Here is a 16443-nt window from a genome sequence, read left to right as displayed (position 1 = left end):
CAAATGGCAAGTGTGTCAGTAGATTTGTTTGAGCTGGCAATACGAGAATAAATTCCCGAAACGCCGTCTTTCTCCGAGCGCCCCGGTGTTTTACCCTATCGCCAACATCTGACACCAAGTCTTACAGAAACTAAGGGCACGCTTTGAGAAAGTCTTCAGGTGCGTGGTAGACGCAGCATGATCTCTCCTACGGAAGACATGGTGGGGTTGTCAAGAGAAGCAGCGGGATTGCCTATTCTGATCAGTGGCAGCCTTTGTCAACACCTCAGATCTCCTAGGAGAAATTCCTGGCCTTATTTACCCAAACTGATTTACATCGGTTTACTTCATTCCCATCTATTTCCATATATTTGAGTACTCAGAGCCTTCCGTTTTGGGTGGAAGCAATCTTCTCATTTTGAGTACCACACTCTGCTTTTCAATTTTTTGAAACTTCNTCATGTCTGGTTCTAATGTATTTGTGCCGGCAATGGCGGCCTCACTTATCCAGTAACGGTCTCCCAGATACTTTGCTAGAACTTTCACAGCTTGCAAAACCTACCTCATACGCCGATGTGGCAGCGCTCGGTTTGATCGCGCTCGATACTTGCTGTGAGGAATTGTATAGGATAAACCAGATCCATATCACCATGTTTGGTTTGAAAGACCGCAGGAGAAGGATGCAGCTAGCAGGAATGCAAAGAAGGAGACCCGAAATATTGCTTAGAAGCTAGAAGATTCAGTATGTTTGGTGCCAAGCCTCCCTTATTGTATTTCGATTTAACAAGATGGATTTTTACAGGGAAATCTCTCGTCATTTTCTGGGAATCACAATCTGGAACAGCTGAAGGATTCGCGAGTCATTTAGCAAGAGAATGCCATCTTCGCTTCGGGTTGGAATCTATAGCAACCGATCTCTGACTGCGACCCGGAGACAATCGCCCTAATACCTCAAACAAAATTCGCCATTTTTATCTTATCGACATTCGGAGAAGGTGACTCAAGCAATAATACTGGGAGCTTCTGGGAACAGATTCTCAAATCTCAGGATATATCTTTATCGAACCTCCACTACGTGGCTTTTGGTCTCAGCAATAGCAACTACAAGTACTATAACCGAGTGACTGATGTTGTTGATGAGGCACTTGAAAAGTTTGGTGCAAGGCTATTAATGCTAGTGGGGAAGGCTGATGATGCAGATGGGGCAACTGAGGAAGACTTCATGGCATGGAAAGACGATTTATTCTCTATCTTCCGGAAGGACCTTCGCCTGGAGGAACGCGAGGTTGCTCATGAACCAACACTGTCGGCGGTGGAAGATGGATCACTTGAGCCTGTTGATTTATATCATGGCAAACTAGTGCATACTAGGGATAACGCCAAAGTCATCGCAGCATGTTCCTCCATCAAAGCATTGACAATTCAGAATTCTCGGGAGCCATGTTCCTCCATCAAAGCATTGACAATTCAGAATTCTCGGGAGCTCTTCAGTTCTTCCTCTCGGAACTGTATTCATATGGAACTCGACTTAAACGATCAACTGGAACTTCATCACAAGACTGGAGATCATCTAGCAGTGTGGCCGACGAACCCTGACATTGAGGTGGAACGACTTCTTCGTATTCTAGGCCTCGGAGAAATATTCCCATCTCCATCAAATCGGCCGATCCTACCGTTAAGGTCAAGGTACCCAACACCCGACACTCTGTTCCGATATCATCTGGAAATATGCGGTCCTATCTCTCGCGGTAGTATCCTCAGTCTGGCGCAGTTTGCGCCCAACCCTTCTGTGAAAACATATCTCACAGCCTTGAGCCGGGATAAGTCGGCCTATACCGACTTTCTCAGCGAGAATTAACTAAACATTAGCCGTCTCCTTGAAATATCCATAGGCGGCGACCCAAGCACAACATGGTACAAACTCCCACTCTCCTATCTCATCAAAATTCTGCTACGCACGCAACCCCGCTACTCCATCTCCTCTTCAAGTGTTCTATCACCTCGCCCCTCCTCAATAACTGCCCTCGACTCAACCTCGCCCCTACCTAACGCTCCTACATATCTTATACACAGTCTAACCACCAGCTACCTCCTCGTTCTCTCTCAATCCTTGATCGCATCCGGTCCGCAACCGCATCCTCACGGTCTCACATACCACCTTACCGGTCCCTCTAACGCACCAGAAGGCGGCAAGCTCTTCGCACACATCCGCAAATCTAAGTTCAAACTCCCAACCCTCGCATCATGCCCCCTTATTATGGTAGCAGCAAGCACGGGTCTTGCTCCCTTCCGCGCTTTTATCACGAAGCGTGTGCGCTTAAAAGCAACGGGCAAGCCCATAGGCGAAATGCTTCTTTTGGTTGCAGACACCCGGAAGATTTCATCTATCACGCCGAGATTGAGGAAATGGAGAGAGCGCTGGACGGTAGGCTTCGCATTGTTACTGCGTTTTCCCGCATAAATAGGGCGAAGAAAGTATATGTGCAGGATCGGGTGCAAGAAATGGATGCAGAAGCGCTGAGGCTACTATCAGAGGGTGCGAAGTTTTACATTTGCGGACATGCGAGTATGGCCAGGGAGGTTAGGAAAAGAGTCGGGGAGGCAGTGGGGAGGAAGAATAGTTGAGGAGAGCAAGAGGTTAAAGAATGGGGTGAGGGCGTGAAGAGGAGGGCGAAGTGGCAGGAGGATATATCGGGCTAAGGCAAACATACAATTACGTTGGATTCTTAGAATTGGGTGTTTAATTGCTACATTCTACCGTACTATTTACGCCGTTGCCATTAATAAATATCTTTGAAGCTATTACATGAAGGATCCATCGTCTTCGCCGAATAAGTTAAAATTATCTCGCAACTAGCCAACGGATACAACAAGCGCGTCCTAATTACAATCTCAGGGTGCTGCTCATAGAAATAATGGGACGGTTTTGTCATGAAGCACAATAAGCACATCAATACTCCATGCACCTTCGCAAAATATGCTCTGTGCAAGTCACTCACCATGATCTCTATCTTTCCCTTCATATCATCCTAGTTATATAGCTTTTCATTTGATTAGTCTCGTTGCCTTCTCCACTGTTTCAACTCGGAACTCACGACTGTGACTAGCAGGCAAATCTCTACGAAAAGCCTTTACGTATACTTCGGGTTTAAAACAAGCTGACTAATAGACGATAGTGACTCGAGGTAGCCATTTGCATGTTTAATAGATACAGACAAAGACAATTCGCGCAATGCACACTACGACCCAAATCTCCACAGTAAGAGCCTCACCCTCTCCAAGCCATTTCCTAAGTATTCAGCTTACACGTCTACTAAAGTCTCAGTGTGCTCTCCCTCCGTGTTATCCCGTGTATCCTTATTGCCCCTCTTTGCCTTCCTCTCCGCCGCGCTACGCTGGTAAAACTGATCCAGGATCTTGGCTGGGATACGGTTAAGCAGCTCCTTAGGGTAGATTCGGAGTAGGGACCAAGCAAGGTCGAGGGACTCGAAGATGGTACGGGATTCGTAGGCTGACTGGGAGATGAAAGTACGCTCAAATTTATCGAGGAATTCGAGCGAGAGTTTGTCTTCGCTCGATAACGCTTCTTCGCCGACGACGGCTTTCATAGCAGCTGGAGGGGAGGTTGGATTAGTAAGAGCAGGGAGAGAGGAGGGGGTGGAGTAGTGCTTACCGGCATCGCGACCGATGGCGTATTTGGCGTATAGCTGGTTCGATACATCGCCGTGGTCTTTTCGCGTGCGGCCCTCACCGATAGCAGACTTCATGAGACGTGATAGGGATGGTAGAACGTTGATAGGAGGGTAAACACCTTTGTTGTACAGCTGACGGTCAATGAATATCTGACCTTCAGTAATGTAGCCTGTCAAATCAGGAATAGGATGTGTGATATCTGAGAAAGGAAGTATTAGTAAAGCGGCGAAGTGAAGTCACGCTTTACGCAAAGCAGAAGATTTCTGGAGTCATACCATCATTAGGCATAGTTAAAATAGGAATTTGAGTGATAGAGCCATTTCTCCCTTGTACTCGCCCAGCTCGCTCATAAATGGTGGACAAGTCAGTATACATGTAACCTGGGTAACCACGTCGACCAGGCACTTCTTCTCGGGCTGCGGACACTTCACGAAGGGCATCACAGTAGGATGATAGATCCGTAAGGATAACAAGTACGTGCTTTTCGAGTTGGTAGGCATAATATTCGGCGGTAGTAAGGGCAAGACGAGGGGTAATAATACGTTCGATACTATAACCGGTTAATTATCACACTCATAACACATTTAGGAGTTGTAAACTTACGTTGGATCGTTTGCCAAGTTCAAAAACAGTGTCACGCGTTCCATGCTACCGTTCTCTTCGAAATCTCTTGTGAAGAATCTGCTTGTTTCCAAGTTGACACCCATGGCACCGAATACGATAGAGAAGTTCTCCTCGTGCCCATCATGCACATCTTTCGTAGGCTTAGCAACGAGGCCAGCTTGTCGACAGATTTGTGCGGCAATCTCATTATGTGGTAGACCAGCTGCGGAGAAAATAGGAATTTTCTGACCACGGGCAATAGAGTTCATAGTATCAATTGCAGAGATACCTGTGGAGATCATTTCTTCCGGGTACACCTAGGCCAAGTCAGCTTCCTGATGCAGTAAATGCCAGAAATAGAGAGTGCCTACCCGAGAGTATGGGTTGATAGGACTGCCATTAATATCCAAATAATCCTCCGCAAGGACCTTTGGTCCTTTGTCAATGGCGCGACCTGATCCATCGAATATCCGTCCAAGCATGTCCTCCGAGACACCGAGCTTTAGACTGTGGCCGGTAAACTCGACTTTAGTCTATGGATGTCAGAAAGGTCCCGCTTTGAAGGGTAAGAGCACATACCTTCTTTACATCGATACCGGTGGTGCCTTCGAAAACCTAAACTAAGTCAGAAAGCTATATCTCTACTCTACGGAACATAGTATGTACTTGGACTACTGCTCGGTTCCCTGCGAAGCTACATCAGCATATTCTCCTCGAAGGAGCTTGTCTTTGTCGCGTACCTCTTGCTTCCAAAACCTGGCCGGAGCGCTCAGTGCCATCAGGCAGTGTCAAGGACACGATCTCATTATATTTCGGGAATTTTACCTAAATTGGAGGTGCATAAGCTCCACAGTCCTTCAGGTTGTTTTACGAGGGTTACCAACACTCTCCAGAATAACCAATGGCCCATTAACGCCGCCGACGGTGTTGTAGCGTATCCTAGGCTGGACGGACATCATCCGTGGATCTGTAATCTCAGGCATGGTTGCAGTAGCCTTGAGCGACAGACAGATAAATGAGTGTCACTCTGGGCGTATTCGAAGCTTCAACGGCGGGTGAAACTTGTAGGTGGGCTGGAGTGCTGGGATGTGGAATTGCAGCTCTTTACTGGGGCTTGTGAAGAAGCTCAAGACTGCGTCAGCGCGGCAGGTGCGGGCGGGTAAACGTAAGCGCCGATTTCGCGATAAGAACAGAATAAGCAAAGCCCGCGCACGCTTTTAAGTTACAAGGGGCACCAGCTCTAAAATAAAAGTTAAGGGGAATAGAATAAGGGCGGCACGTATGAGAAATTGGTTTGATATGGCCGAATTCAAGTGCAATGCTGGAAGTCACAGTGTCACATCAAGTATTTGGGTCTGATCAATAAACCAAATGTATCAAATTCATTCTATGGTGTTAAACTTTCAGAAATTTCCACGATACAGTAAAATCTCCTTAATACGATATGGGGTATATAACGATAACCTCTACATTATGATCTACACCCCTTAATCAAGCCTTTTTTTGGTGTAATATTACGATAATCTGGCTTTTGGCAATATCGTTAAGCACCTACTACCAATATCGGTATAACCAGTAGAGAATTTGTATGGGAGAGGGCCCTATTTAACCCGCGAGGTAGACATCCTAAGCCTTTTTAGGTATTAAGTTCCTTTTTTTCCTACTTACTCACTTAACACATAACTCTTGATATAACAATACCATTGGTATTACGATACGCTCGGCCGAACAAACGGTATCGTACTAAAGAGATTTTACTGTAGTTCTCTAGTCTGCATACAAAGTAAGGGTGTTAGCAAGTAGTCTCATACGTATTTAATACAGTTTGTGAAGGAGTATAATAATATCAGACATCCAAGGAAGATATTGCGCTCAACGCACATCTTTGTAGGTTCTTAGTGATGGCTAGCGTGAAAACTGCAAATGTGGAATGTGTCTCATCATAAAAAGGTCAAAGGGTGGATAATTAAGAGGGATGCTAACCTGGAGCTAGTGAAAACCCGCACACCACTCTAACCCTGTCTTCAGAGGTTGAAAAGGACCAAAACTTCATCACTAACAGAACCCAAAGGAAATCCAATGTCTTAGTCTAATCTATTCCCTTTAAGCTCTCCATTGGAGGGTATTGAGCTTTGGATATGTTCGACTCGCCGCAGGCACTATCCAACTGCAAAATTAAAGCGAGGAAGTTTTGGCGGGATATAATATAACCTATGTTCTAATTGTCAGCTCCAGATGTAATCAAGGGTCTAGTGAGTGATAAACCACAGAGTGGGTGATGGTCAGACAAAAGTACTGGCAAGTAGCAGGCCACCTTGCGAAAGGTAACCCGAAAAGACTAATCTCTTCAAGGGCGACTCAGCTGGGAAAAGAAGACATGTTCTAGATTGTCATCATCCGTAGGAGGTGGGTGAAAAGAGAAATCGAGCTGTGCTCACCTTGATATTAGCTACAGAGAATATCCTAGTCAGCATCCATGAGCTATGGCAGCGTTACGGGAAGCTAAGATGGGGTAAGTAGGAGCACATTTCTATGTACACAGCACGGTTGAATTCGTAACTGCTGAGAGCAAAGAGTGTGAAAAGGTTTTGTTGGGAAGAGAGATGAAGGAAAAAATGAGAGGGAAATTTAGAAATGGGAAGATATTGCGAAAATTAGCTCGCGCGCTAGTCGGCTTTCGGCCCCAGCTTTCGGCTGTGCCAAAAGGCTGTACGGCCCATCGCCGCCTCGACTCTTTCGCGGCCTTCGGCCTGGCGGCTGTAGGCTTTGCAAAGGGCAAAATTATGTAGAAAGTCCAGTAATTCAGCGTGGAATAAGACACGTTGGACACGGTGGGCGGCTCAGGAGCGCTTCCGAAGGTGTTGTCGTCGTCAGGAGGTGGCCAGAGATACCTTACCCAGCTGCACCCAGCCATCTGTATGGAAAGCCCCCTTTAGGCCTGCGATTCGGCCTGCTTTCTCCAGTCCCTTCCAAGGCATGCGCCAGGCCCAGTTGCCCATTCTCTTCACCCACGACACCACAGGTCCACAACCACCACTGCTATAAACGCCCGCAACGCCCGCAACGTCCGACTTCCTAGGAAACGCCGCTCCTCGCTATGTCGCATTCCTCCTCCATCGCCCTCTAGTCACCCACCCGACTCCATTGCCTGTAGTCCCGCTTACACTCGTTTCCACCTTCCGCTTCGCCCGTCCCGACGAATGCGCGATATCGCACATCTACCCTCAGCGCCATATCCGGTCGCTGTACAGCTGCTCTCACTGCCTTATTGACCGTGCTGCGCATCGCCGGTCGCGACTTCGCCCATTAGGCTTCGCCATCGCATTCCAGCCCCGGCACTGCCGGTGGGCAGTCGTCAAACATCTCTGACCCGAACGACAGCAACACGGTGACTGCTACAGCTATTGCTAGCGCTAGGTTACTTAGGCATCACCAGGGAAATCTGTCAGCATACCAGTGCTAGTGCTTGTGCTAGTTCTATTTTACGTTCCTCAGCAAACTTTAGCCAGCATCCGTTCGCCTATCATCGCGATCTCGCGCACTTCAACTCCACCCGGGCATGTACACTTCATACTCCATTTAAGAACTGAGTAGTTAGACTGTTCTGGACGCGCGTTGTGCAAGTTTCCTACTTACATCGCGCGTTGGATCTGATTATATCATATCCTCCACACCGCGGGGCAACAAAACTTGAAGGGTAGAGGAGGGAGTCATAGGCGTTAGATCTTTGAATTTTGCCGTCAAGATGATGGCAACCGGGTATCCTCATCACCCCGCTGGGCTCCAACATGGAATCCCTCATGGTCAGTCGATGGGACCTGGTCCAGGTCCTAACCCAGGCCAACCTCTCGGCCAAGCAATGCAGATGCACCCAGGTGTGTCAGGCCCCAATGGACCACATGTCAGCCAGTCAGGGCCGATGATGGCGGGAATGCAACCCGGCGTAGGTCCTAGTGCACATGCAATGTCACATCTAGCTCCTCAGGCGCATATGCTTCAACAGCAACAACAGCATAACATGCAGCAAGCTCGTAAGTTTTAAATTCTCGCCATTTTATGTCACGACAGTAGTCTTTTAGAGATGTCCTCTATAAACATTATCGCCAACTTTAAGCCAAATTCCTGACTAATATATACTTCTAGTTGCGAATAATCCCGCATTACTGCAGCAGCAACGAAATGCACAGCATCAAGCCTATCTTCGTCAACAGCAGCAGCAGCAGCTAATGCAACAGCAACAACAACAAAATGGCATGGCCATGGGCTTTCCTAATGGCGTAAATCCTCAGCAAATGGCTATGGCCAATAATCAGGGCCAATTTCCGATCCTTCCACCTCATATACAACAGCAGCTAGCTGCTCAGCGGCAGCAGATGCAACAACAACACCAACACCAAGCTGCTCAAGCTCAAGCCCAGCAGCATGCTGCACAACAGCAACAGCAACAGCAACAGATCCAACATATGGCCATGCAGCACGCCGCTTCCCAATCGAGTAATCCAGGTCAACCAGGCCCTCAGGGCGCACAAACACAGCAGCCACAGCAAGGTCCTTTGCGACCTCCATCACGGATTGGAGGAGCGCACGAAGGACAGGCTTCACCAGCTCAACAGCCAAACCTACAGCAAGCCCAACAGCCCCAGCAGCAGCAGCAGCAGCAGCAACAGCAGCAGCAGCAACCTCAGCAGCAGCAACCTCAGGCACAAAGTCAGCCCCAAAACCTTCAACAACAGTCTTCTCAACAGCAGCACCCTCAAAACTCCCAGCAAGCACAACAACAAAGACAACAGCAGCAGCAGCAAGTTTTAGCGCAACAGACAGCTCCTCAACGAATGATTATACACCAACCACAAGCGACACAGAACAGACAAGCTGGAGGGTCCATATTGAAACTACTGAATTTCGCAAATCACCTAAGCCAGTTCTCCGTAAGTCTCAGGTGCGTAAATATGGCGTCGTAGTAACTAATAATTCCGCAGACACAGCGAACACCCAATTCTCTACTATACTGGCAAAAATTTGTTGCCAAGTTCTTCTCTGAAGAAGGTGCTTTCAAGCACTTGGTATGGGACAAGTTTGACAAGCACTCTAAACAATTTGAGATTTGCTATGCAGCCTTACCTCGGTACTTCATGACACAATTCGATAGTGGTGTCGAGAGCGTTCAAATCACTATAGATGGTGCAACAGAGTCATTTGGGAATGACTGCCATTATGTGGAAAGCCTAAAGTCGAAATTCATATACTGGTTCAAGAATGGCACTCAGGTTAGATTCTTGAATTCCCCTATACGAGCGTCTTTATTAATTATGGTTTCAGTTGATGTGCACAGGTAAGCTCTCAGCCATTTATGGACAGAGTGAGAGGATGGATCTCTTTACCTTTGAGATGCAAGACCATCAACAGTACTTGCCGCGTACGATGTTGGAGAGACTATTTGCCCAGGCATCACCAAGCCAAATGAATCAGAACCAATCTCCTCGAATTAGCAAGACTAATCCCAGGCCACGCAACCAACGCATGAAACCAGAAATTCCTGCAGAACCGTCCATCATCCTATCCGACTTACCAGAAGCACCAATATCCTCGTTTGGTGTCACCAGCAAGTTGCTAGCCTATCTAGAGGTGCATATACCCCAAGCAAATTCTCGTATAATTTGACACCATAACTGACTCCGCTTAGGTCGGCGAAACTATCGGCAATATGCAAGAACTCATGGCTTATTCACAACAAAACCCCCATCTCTACCCCTCCCAAGCCATAAGCAATCTCGTTAGCCAGTTATCCGCCCAACCCCAACCGGGCTTTCCACAACAGCAACCCCCCCTAAATCAGCAGCAACGACAGCAACAGGGTAACCTCCCGCCAAACGCTGCTCAACTTATCCAACAGCAAGCCCTACAACAGCACCAGCAGCACCAGCAGCAGCAACAGCAGCAAAACCTCCCACCTGGTGCACGCACTCCCTCTGGTTTAGGCCAGCCCGGTGTTCCGCCAAACCACCAGTTTATGTCTCCTGCAATGGCGAATCTCGGCCTTCCCAGCGCTATCAACGGCTCGCCCCACTTAATGCAGAATACACATACACCCTCACCGGCTCAGACGCACGGTCTTATCGCGCAGCACAGCCAGCAAGGACCAAGCAGTTCCGCAGGCGCCAGCGCAAACACGTCCCCAAACGCCAATAACAAGCGACGGCGTAGTACCGTCAAGGTTGAGGGAGATGACGGAGGCGGGGAGGTAAATGGTACGGGAGGGGGGGGCGGGCCAAAGGTCAAACAGAGTCCGAGGGTCGGAGGCAACAAGAGAGTCAAAGCCGGTGGATGATCCAAACCGCTGCCAACATTCCATGTGGATGAAGTGGTGCGGGGAAAATTTAGGGTGCTTGCACTGCGTTGGAGAACACGCCGAGTCCAGTGGATTGACCCGCTCGCTTACTCAATAATTAAGCAAAGCTCCCACGTCTACACCAACTGCCCCACATACCCCCATTCTTCATCCTAGACATGTCGAACAATAAAAGGACCGCAAAACACCCTATGGACATCATAGCGAAGGGTGGACTACCTCCGCTTCTCATACTTCTTTCCAAACCGAAGTTTCCACTGGCCTCGATATCCGTTCCAAATACCATTTCCGATCCATTTTTAGCACTTTGTACAGCGAGGCGTTCGACATATTTGACATATTTGACATACCGGTGCTCTATCTAACTTGCTCATCCGTTTTTTGTTCTTTTTGTGGAGCAGTAGGACGGGAAAGAGGAGCTTTGTGGGTATTGTAGGAGTTATGCGCATATCACTATATCTTTTCCTGTTCTTTTTGTTGTTTCTTGGACAGACAGAAAGGGATCTTACATAATTTCTTGTATATTACGGTCGCGGAGCGCGCAGACTGTTTGCGCCAGTAGTTGGATCGGATTGGGGTGGTGGTATTGAGTTGAATCTAAGATGTTACGACTATCACCTGATTTTATCTAGTCTTGGTTGTGTGATCTGTTGAGAGGAAGATAAGGCGTCCAGGTTCTCCCCTACAACTTTCTTCTCCCCAGGTCAGGAAAATTTTCAATCTTCAGGCCTCTCTACTCAAGAATACAATCACAAACTCTGAGGGAATAACATTAGGCACATCAGTTTTGAACATCTGAAACTCCGAGTCAAAGAAATCCCAAAACCGACTGCACGTGCCTACGCCCACGAAAGACTTCACGACGTGCAAGCCAGCCGGCTCTCACGCCTCCTAGAAAGGCTACAGCCGCATGGAGTAAGTGGAGCTACTGATACATCACCTGTCATCATGAAGCCACCGCTCTCTTCTAGACACAAGTTATTCTGCTTTCATGTGAAGCGCGAATTAAGATACGGTTACCAGCACACCCCTTTGAGTCAACCTACTCTATTTCAACCTCGACCGCCTCTACACCCTCAAACAAAACTAAGGAATCTCGGCGTCTACCCAAGCAATGCATTCAGTGCGCAAAGCGGAAGTCCAGCCTGTCAAGTTCTGTCATTAGTATATAGTCATAGCTTACACTGAGGGTATTCAGCGGTGTTGGGTTTCTACGAACCGTTTGTTTCCTTTGTCCTTAGTCGTCTCCAAATACGTCGATTTCTCCTCTTGTGTCATGGAATCCCAAATCATCTGTCGGCGCCTATATTCTCTGGTCAGCAAACCAAGAACTCAGATAGCGCGTAAAAATACGAAACCGAAAGGGAGTAACTCTCACCTGTTCACTTTCACATAATAGATCCTCGCCCCAATGAACAGCAGAAAATTATACGCGCAAATTGCAATCAATACCTTGTTTCCCCTGCGGTACAACGGCTTGTCATCATCGCGGTAAATGTTCTGCGAAATGATCGATGACGCCTGCACGGACATGTTGTATATCGCGCTCGCGACAGTCCGCGTACGCACCGCGCCGGCGTTACGGCTCGTAATGGCTACCAGGATCGCGTGCACGTACGGGTTCCCAACAAGCAGCGTCGATACGCTCCATTTTGCCCAGGCGCTGGCATTGGCGGGGATGAGTTCTAGCGCGATGACGAGGGGGAGCACCCAAATCTAAGAGACGAGGCCGACGAGGAAGCGCTGGTTAATCTTTTCTGAGACCCAGGTCCAGAAGAGGAGCTGAAGGATGAAGAGGAAATAGGCTGGGATCTGGCAACAATATTAGAATAGCGGTATTGTGAAAGGGAAAAAGGGGAAGGTTACAGTAAGTAAGTTTGTTTGAAAGGTGTTAAAGCCAATCGCTTTCAGCTGCAGTGTGAGATACGCAGTCATAGGTTGCGATGGAATGAGCCATGTCAGCCCGATAAGATAGATCGGCCACATGTGGTAGTCTTCAAGGCAGTCCCACAGCATGCGGAAGCTTAACGCTTGACGGTTATGCATGTCGCCCTTCGATGGGTCGTCGCGGAGGATCCGGTTGACTACTATTACAGGTTAACACCACATGCCGCTAGAATCCTTCGCATTATAACTTACTTGTTTTTTCTTCTCGTTCAGTAAACCAGCCGTCCTTTCCACGGAATCTGCTTTTTGTTTGGGTTGGCGATGGTGGTAGATAGAAGTATGAAATAATTCCAATAAGGCCCGTCAGCATCCCTTCCAATGCGAAGAGCCAGCGCCAGCCTTCAAGACCATTGTGGCCACCGAGGTGAAGAATTCCGTACGCGAAGAACGCGGAGATGATCTGAGTCGATTGATAGGACACCCAGAACCAGCTAAGTCTTGCGGGTAACTCCCATCCAGTGTAGAAATAGCTTAGGTAGAGGATATTGTCAGGCTACCACAAGTTAGCCAAGATAGAACTTCACGCAAACATCACAGAGATGCTCATTTGTTTCATTCCGCTACTTCCAATCGGTGGGGAAAATCTCAGAAGCAATAACAGAATATACTTACAATGAATCCTCCTTCAATAAGACCCAGCAAGGCACGGCAGGCAAAGAAAGACGAACGCCCACTTAGGAAGGCCTGCATGCTCGCAACGGGACTCCGTGACACCATTTGCACTGGGATCCAACGATCCGGACCAAGTTTCTTAGATATCAATTGCGAAGGCAACTCGGCAGACAAAAAACAAAGGTAGAAGATCGTTTGTCCGTAGTTGTAATCATTGGTGTTCATCTTTAAATCAGGGAGCATGTTGTCGCTCAAGGCCTGAGTAATATTCCCACGGTCAAGCTGAAGAGCGAAGAACATTAAACAGACCCAAGTACATATTCTTTTGTCTATCTAAAAGTTATGAGCACAAATTATAAGATCACAACTGGTAATATCATTTTGGACGAGACTTACTTTCCGCACTACCCTCTTCTCCTTCACTGGCTCCCATTCAAAGTCCGGATCATAGCGATGGCGACCTTCGTACTGACCGATCGGCTTGTAGTACGGTTCTAGCCCTGATGTCTCAAATGTCGTGCCTTTCCTAACTTTGTCACCGTGTGGCTTTGATTCATTGGATTCGCTAATATGAAAGCTGGGCTTAGCGACATTAAGTGGTGTTAATAGGGCCATGTTGCAAGAGCTAGGTGGCTAGAGGTATCGTAGTCAATTTTGTAGTCAATTTTACCTATACCGATACTCCATCTTATACTTCTATCAGGGGCCGCGAATAACCCTAGCTCTTGGATATCTTGCTTCGTTCTTCCTCTGATTTTCTAAGCCTATCATAGGGCGCCGCCTTCAAAACGTCCTTTAGGGCCGAGAATCCCACGCTGTGAAGAAATAAGTGATAGGCGTACAGTAGTGGGCCGCAGAGGAAGAGTTTAAGCGATGCTATTCAACTTGATATGCTTCGGAAATGCGGAAACATCACCTGATTTGGGCCTTAGGCCGCCGCTCTATGAACCTTACGCGCTGACACATGAAGCACGCAAGAAACATACTTCATGGTGAATGGTGATAGTGCAATTCTTCCGCTGCAAAGGGAAAGACGCGGGTTGCTTCGTGTTGTGTTACGTTTGTGGTGGAGTTCCTGTCCTGGTATTGCGTGATTGGCCGGGTATTTGGCGTGCCGTGACAGTCGAGAGGAGTAAAACACATGTGGCAACTCCCCAGAAGCACGTCAGAAGTAGGGAAAGGATAGGCCTGAAGATGGGGAAGCATGCAATTTACTCGGCAACCGGAATCTCACTCCAATCCCGAGGTCTGCCCTAATCTAGCATGTTATGAGGCAATTCGATGCGGATCTGATGCAATAAAGATAACGGCTGATTGAACCACGCTAACAGAAGTCCATCTGATAGCGTGTCTTAATTTCTTATTAGTGCCATCCGCTGTTTCTGTGACCTGGTAGACGGTATTGTTGCTGAGGGGTTGCTGAGGGGTTTCTAGATATCGATGCCGCCTTACCCGGAAAGCGGAGTGAGTCTAATATTATATATGCCCACGATGTAGCCTGTGGTGCCTCGAATATTGCTTCGAGAGGATCGTATCCAAGGCAACTGGAAAGCTAAATCTTATAAACGCCATGGCCCCTGCTCTCGTTGAAGCGCAGCGCCCAGCTGTGAACTTTGCAGACAAAGGAATAGCCGATTACAAGGAAGCATATATCGGTGGCCCTAGAGCGTATAAGCAAGACGCAGAAGTCAGAGGCACGGCTAATCAACCTCCTGCCCGATACCCCAATTACTTGCCTACCTGGGACCCTGAAAAGAAGTGAGTAAGTTTGTGCTGGGAAATTCTTCGTAGCTTATCACATAAACACATAGATACCCACCTCTCCAATCTTTCGTCCATACGGAGCATGGCAAGGACGCGGACCCAAATTTTCCGCATCTCTTAGAGAATGCCAAAGTCACGTATTTCACGTCAAACATTGGCGCAGAAATAAACGGAGTTCAACTTAGTAATTTGACTGACAAAGGAAAAGATGAGCTCGCGTTATTTGTAGCCAAGAGGAAAGTCGTTGGTATGCTTAGATAATACTGGCAAAATTCCTGATACTAATGAAGAACCATTGTAGCTTTCCGCAACCAAGACTTTGCGGACATACCCATCCAAGACGCGCTTGATTTTGGGGGATATTTCGGCCGGCATCATATCCATCCAACATCTGGTGCACCTCAGGGATTTCCTGAGATTCACCTGGTCCATCGAGGGGCTGGGGACACTACAGCGAGGGACTTCTTTGAAGAGCGGACGAATTCCGTAACTTGGCATTCTGATGTGACATACGAACAACAGCCACCGGGGACAACGTTTTTGTACTTGCTAGACGGTCCGGTCTCTGGAGGGGATACACTTTTCGCTTCTCAGACCGAGGCATATAACCGCTTGTCGCCTGAATTTCGGAAGCGATTACATGGTCTAAAAGCCATCCATTCGGGTGAGGATGCCACGCTCGAATAGCGAGCATTTACTAACAATCATCTCTTCCATCAGCTGTTGAACAAGCGGACAACAGTAAGAACCAGGGAGGGGTTGTAAGGCGTGAGCCTGTAACATCTATCCACCCCATCGTTCGGACTCATCCAGTAAGTTCTAGCTACGGGGATCCAATAAATGAGGGGACATTAATCTTTGTTTAGAGCACAGGAGAGAAGGCGCTTTTCGTAAATCCACAATGTAAGTGGTCGTCGTGGTTATAGTCATAGTCTCGGCTAAAATCAACTAGTCACGCGTCGAATTGTGGGATACAAGAAAGAAGAGAGCGACTTCCTCTTAAAATTCCTCTTCGACCACATTGCAAAAGGGCAGGACTTCCAGGCTAGGGTGAAATGGGCTCCCGGAACCGTGGTCGTTTGGGATGTAAGTCAATTACTTACCCCATTGTTGAAGGAATTGTCGGAAGTGTTCTAACAGCAGACTAGAATCGCGTCACTACGCACTCCGCGCTTTTAGATTGGGATGATGGTCAGCGCAGGCATCTGGCTAGGATTACGCCGCAGGCAGAACGTCCCGAAGAAACTCCATTTGATGAAAAGTAGGATTGATAGTCTCGTTGAGGCGGAAGCATGAGGCGGAAGCATGAGGCGAAACATGATGATCGGTCGGCTCGTGGAGACAATATGTATTTGCTGTGATTAGCATAATCAAATACTTTGCATTATTCCTCAGTGAATGGGGATATGCTTGCAATCTGGTGTGTGATGCATTTCGTAATGGCTATGCGTAAGATTGTGGTGATAGACGGAGGTGAGACGGTACTGTACTAAAAT

The 16443-nt window shown here is 47.8% G+C and overlaps 5 protein-coding genes across 5 annotated transcripts; 3 read left to right on the top strand and 2 right to left on the bottom strand.

Annotated features, from left to right (window-relative positions):
* Positions 1-452: 452 nt before the first annotated feature.
* On the top strand, positions 453-2931 carry K441DRAFT_708711 (riboflavin synthase domain-like protein; the record flags this gene model as incomplete). Its single annotated transcript, XM_067653797.1, has 6 exons — positions 453-554; positions 887-1372; positions 1418-1803; positions 1849-2288; positions 2357-2571; positions 2611-2931. The coding sequence occupies 6 exons, from the start codon at positions 453-455 to the stop codon at positions 2677-2679; spliced, it is 1698 nt and encodes a 565-aa protein (XP_067498152.1). The 3' UTR covers positions 2680-2931.
* A 205-nt stretch (positions 2932-3136) lies between these two features.
* On the bottom strand, positions 3137-5383 carry K441DRAFT_668768 (V-type ATPase). Its single transcript, XM_067650048.1, has 9 exons — positions 5160-5383; positions 5016-5100; positions 4942-4961; positions 4855-4890; positions 4647-4808; positions 4276-4592; positions 3948-4222; positions 3653-3871; positions 3137-3592 (listed from the first exon to the last, which is right to left on the bottom strand). Exons 1-9 carry the CDS (start codon positions 5256-5258, stop codon positions 3282-3284), a joined length of 1524 nt encoding a protein of 507 aa, XP_067498151.1. The 5' UTR covers positions 5259-5383; the 3' UTR covers positions 3137-3281.
* Positions 5384-7790: 2407 nt separating this feature from the next.
* On the top strand, positions 7791-10693 carry K441DRAFT_305722 (uncharacterized protein). Its single transcript, XM_067641070.1, has 5 exons — positions 7791-8306; positions 8419-9203; positions 9255-9542; positions 9595-9900; positions 9959-10693. Exons 1-5 carry the CDS (start codon positions 8021-8023, stop codon positions 10601-10603), a joined length of 2310 nt encoding a protein of 769 aa, XP_067498150.1. The 5' UTR covers positions 7791-8020; the 3' UTR covers positions 10604-10693.
* A 673-nt stretch (positions 10694-11366) lies between these two features.
* K441DRAFT_737898 (MFS general substrate transporter) lies at positions 11367-13798 on the bottom strand (the record flags this gene model as incomplete). The annotated part of the gene is made up of 7 exons (XM_067654330.1): positions 11367-11769; positions 11844-11927; positions 12003-12287; positions 12552-12711; positions 12764-13064; positions 13184-13516; positions 13580-13798. The coding sequence occupies 7 exons, from the start codon at positions 13796-13798 to the stop codon at positions 11745-11747; spliced, it is 1407 nt and encodes a 468-aa protein (XP_067498149.1). The 3' UTR covers positions 11367-11744.
* Positions 13799-14736: 938 nt separating this feature from the next.
* On the top strand, positions 14737-16313 carry K441DRAFT_708707 (TauD-domain-containing protein). The gene is made up of 7 exons (XM_067653796.1): positions 14737-14941; positions 14995-15194; positions 15249-15611; positions 15668-15759; positions 15814-15850; positions 15900-16033; positions 16096-16313. The coding sequence occupies exons 1-7, from the start codon at positions 14754-14756 to the stop codon at positions 16210-16212; spliced, it is 1131 nt and encodes a 376-aa protein (XP_067498148.1). The 5' UTR covers positions 14737-14753; the 3' UTR covers positions 16213-16313.
* Positions 16314-16443: the final 130 nt, after the last annotated feature.

Source organism: Cenococcum geophilum (genome assembly GCF_001692895.1).
Source record: "Cenococcum geophilum 1.58 unplaced genomic scaffold K441scaffold_65, whole genome shotgun sequence".
NCBI lineage: Eukaryota > Fungi > Ascomycota > Dothideomycetes > Gloniales > Gloniaceae > Cenococcum > Cenococcum geophilum.
Note: the sequence above shows the minus strand (reverse complement) of the source record. Positions and strands in the feature narration are given on the sequence as shown.

Excerpts from the sequence above, each read along its gene's own strand:
- K441DRAFT_668768 (XM_067650048.1), bottom strand. The coding sequence starts at position 5,258 with ATGCCTGAGATTACAGATCCACGGATGATGTCCGTCCAGCCTAGGATA. Across the intron at positions 4,962-5,015 it reads CCAGGTTTTGGAAGCAAGAG|GGAACCGAGCAGTAGTCCAA; the intron begins GTACGCGACAAA and ends GTAGCTTCGCAG. Across the intron at positions 4,593-4,646 it reads CTATCAACCCATACTCTCGG|GTGTACCCGGAAGAAATGAT; the intron begins GTAGGCACTCTC and ends GACTTGGCCTAG.
- K441DRAFT_305722 (XM_067641070.1), top strand. The coding sequence starts at position 8,021 with ATGATGGCAACCGGGTATCCTCATCACCCCGCTGGGCTCCAACATGGA. Across the intron at positions 9,204-9,254 it reads ATCACCTAAGCCAGTTCTCC|ACACAGCGAACACCCAATTC; the intron begins GTAAGTCTCAGG and ends ATAATTCCGCAG. Across the intron at positions 9,901-9,958 it reads AGTTGCTAGCCTATCTAGAG|GTCGGCGAAACTATCGGCAA; the intron begins GTGCATATACCC and ends GACTCCGCTTAG.
- K441DRAFT_708707 (XM_067653796.1), top strand. The coding sequence starts at position 14,754 with ATGGCCCCTGCTCTCGTTGAAGCGCAGCGCCCAGCTGTGAACTTTGCA. Across the intron at positions 15,195-15,248 it reads AGCCAAGAGGAAAGTCGTTG|CTTTCCGCAACCAAGACTTT; the intron begins GTATGCTTAGAT and ends GAACCATTGTAG. Across the intron at positions 15,760-15,813 it reads CCATCGTTCGGACTCATCCA|AGCACAGGAGAGAAGGCGCT; the intron begins GTAAGTTCTAGC and ends ATCTTTGTTTAG.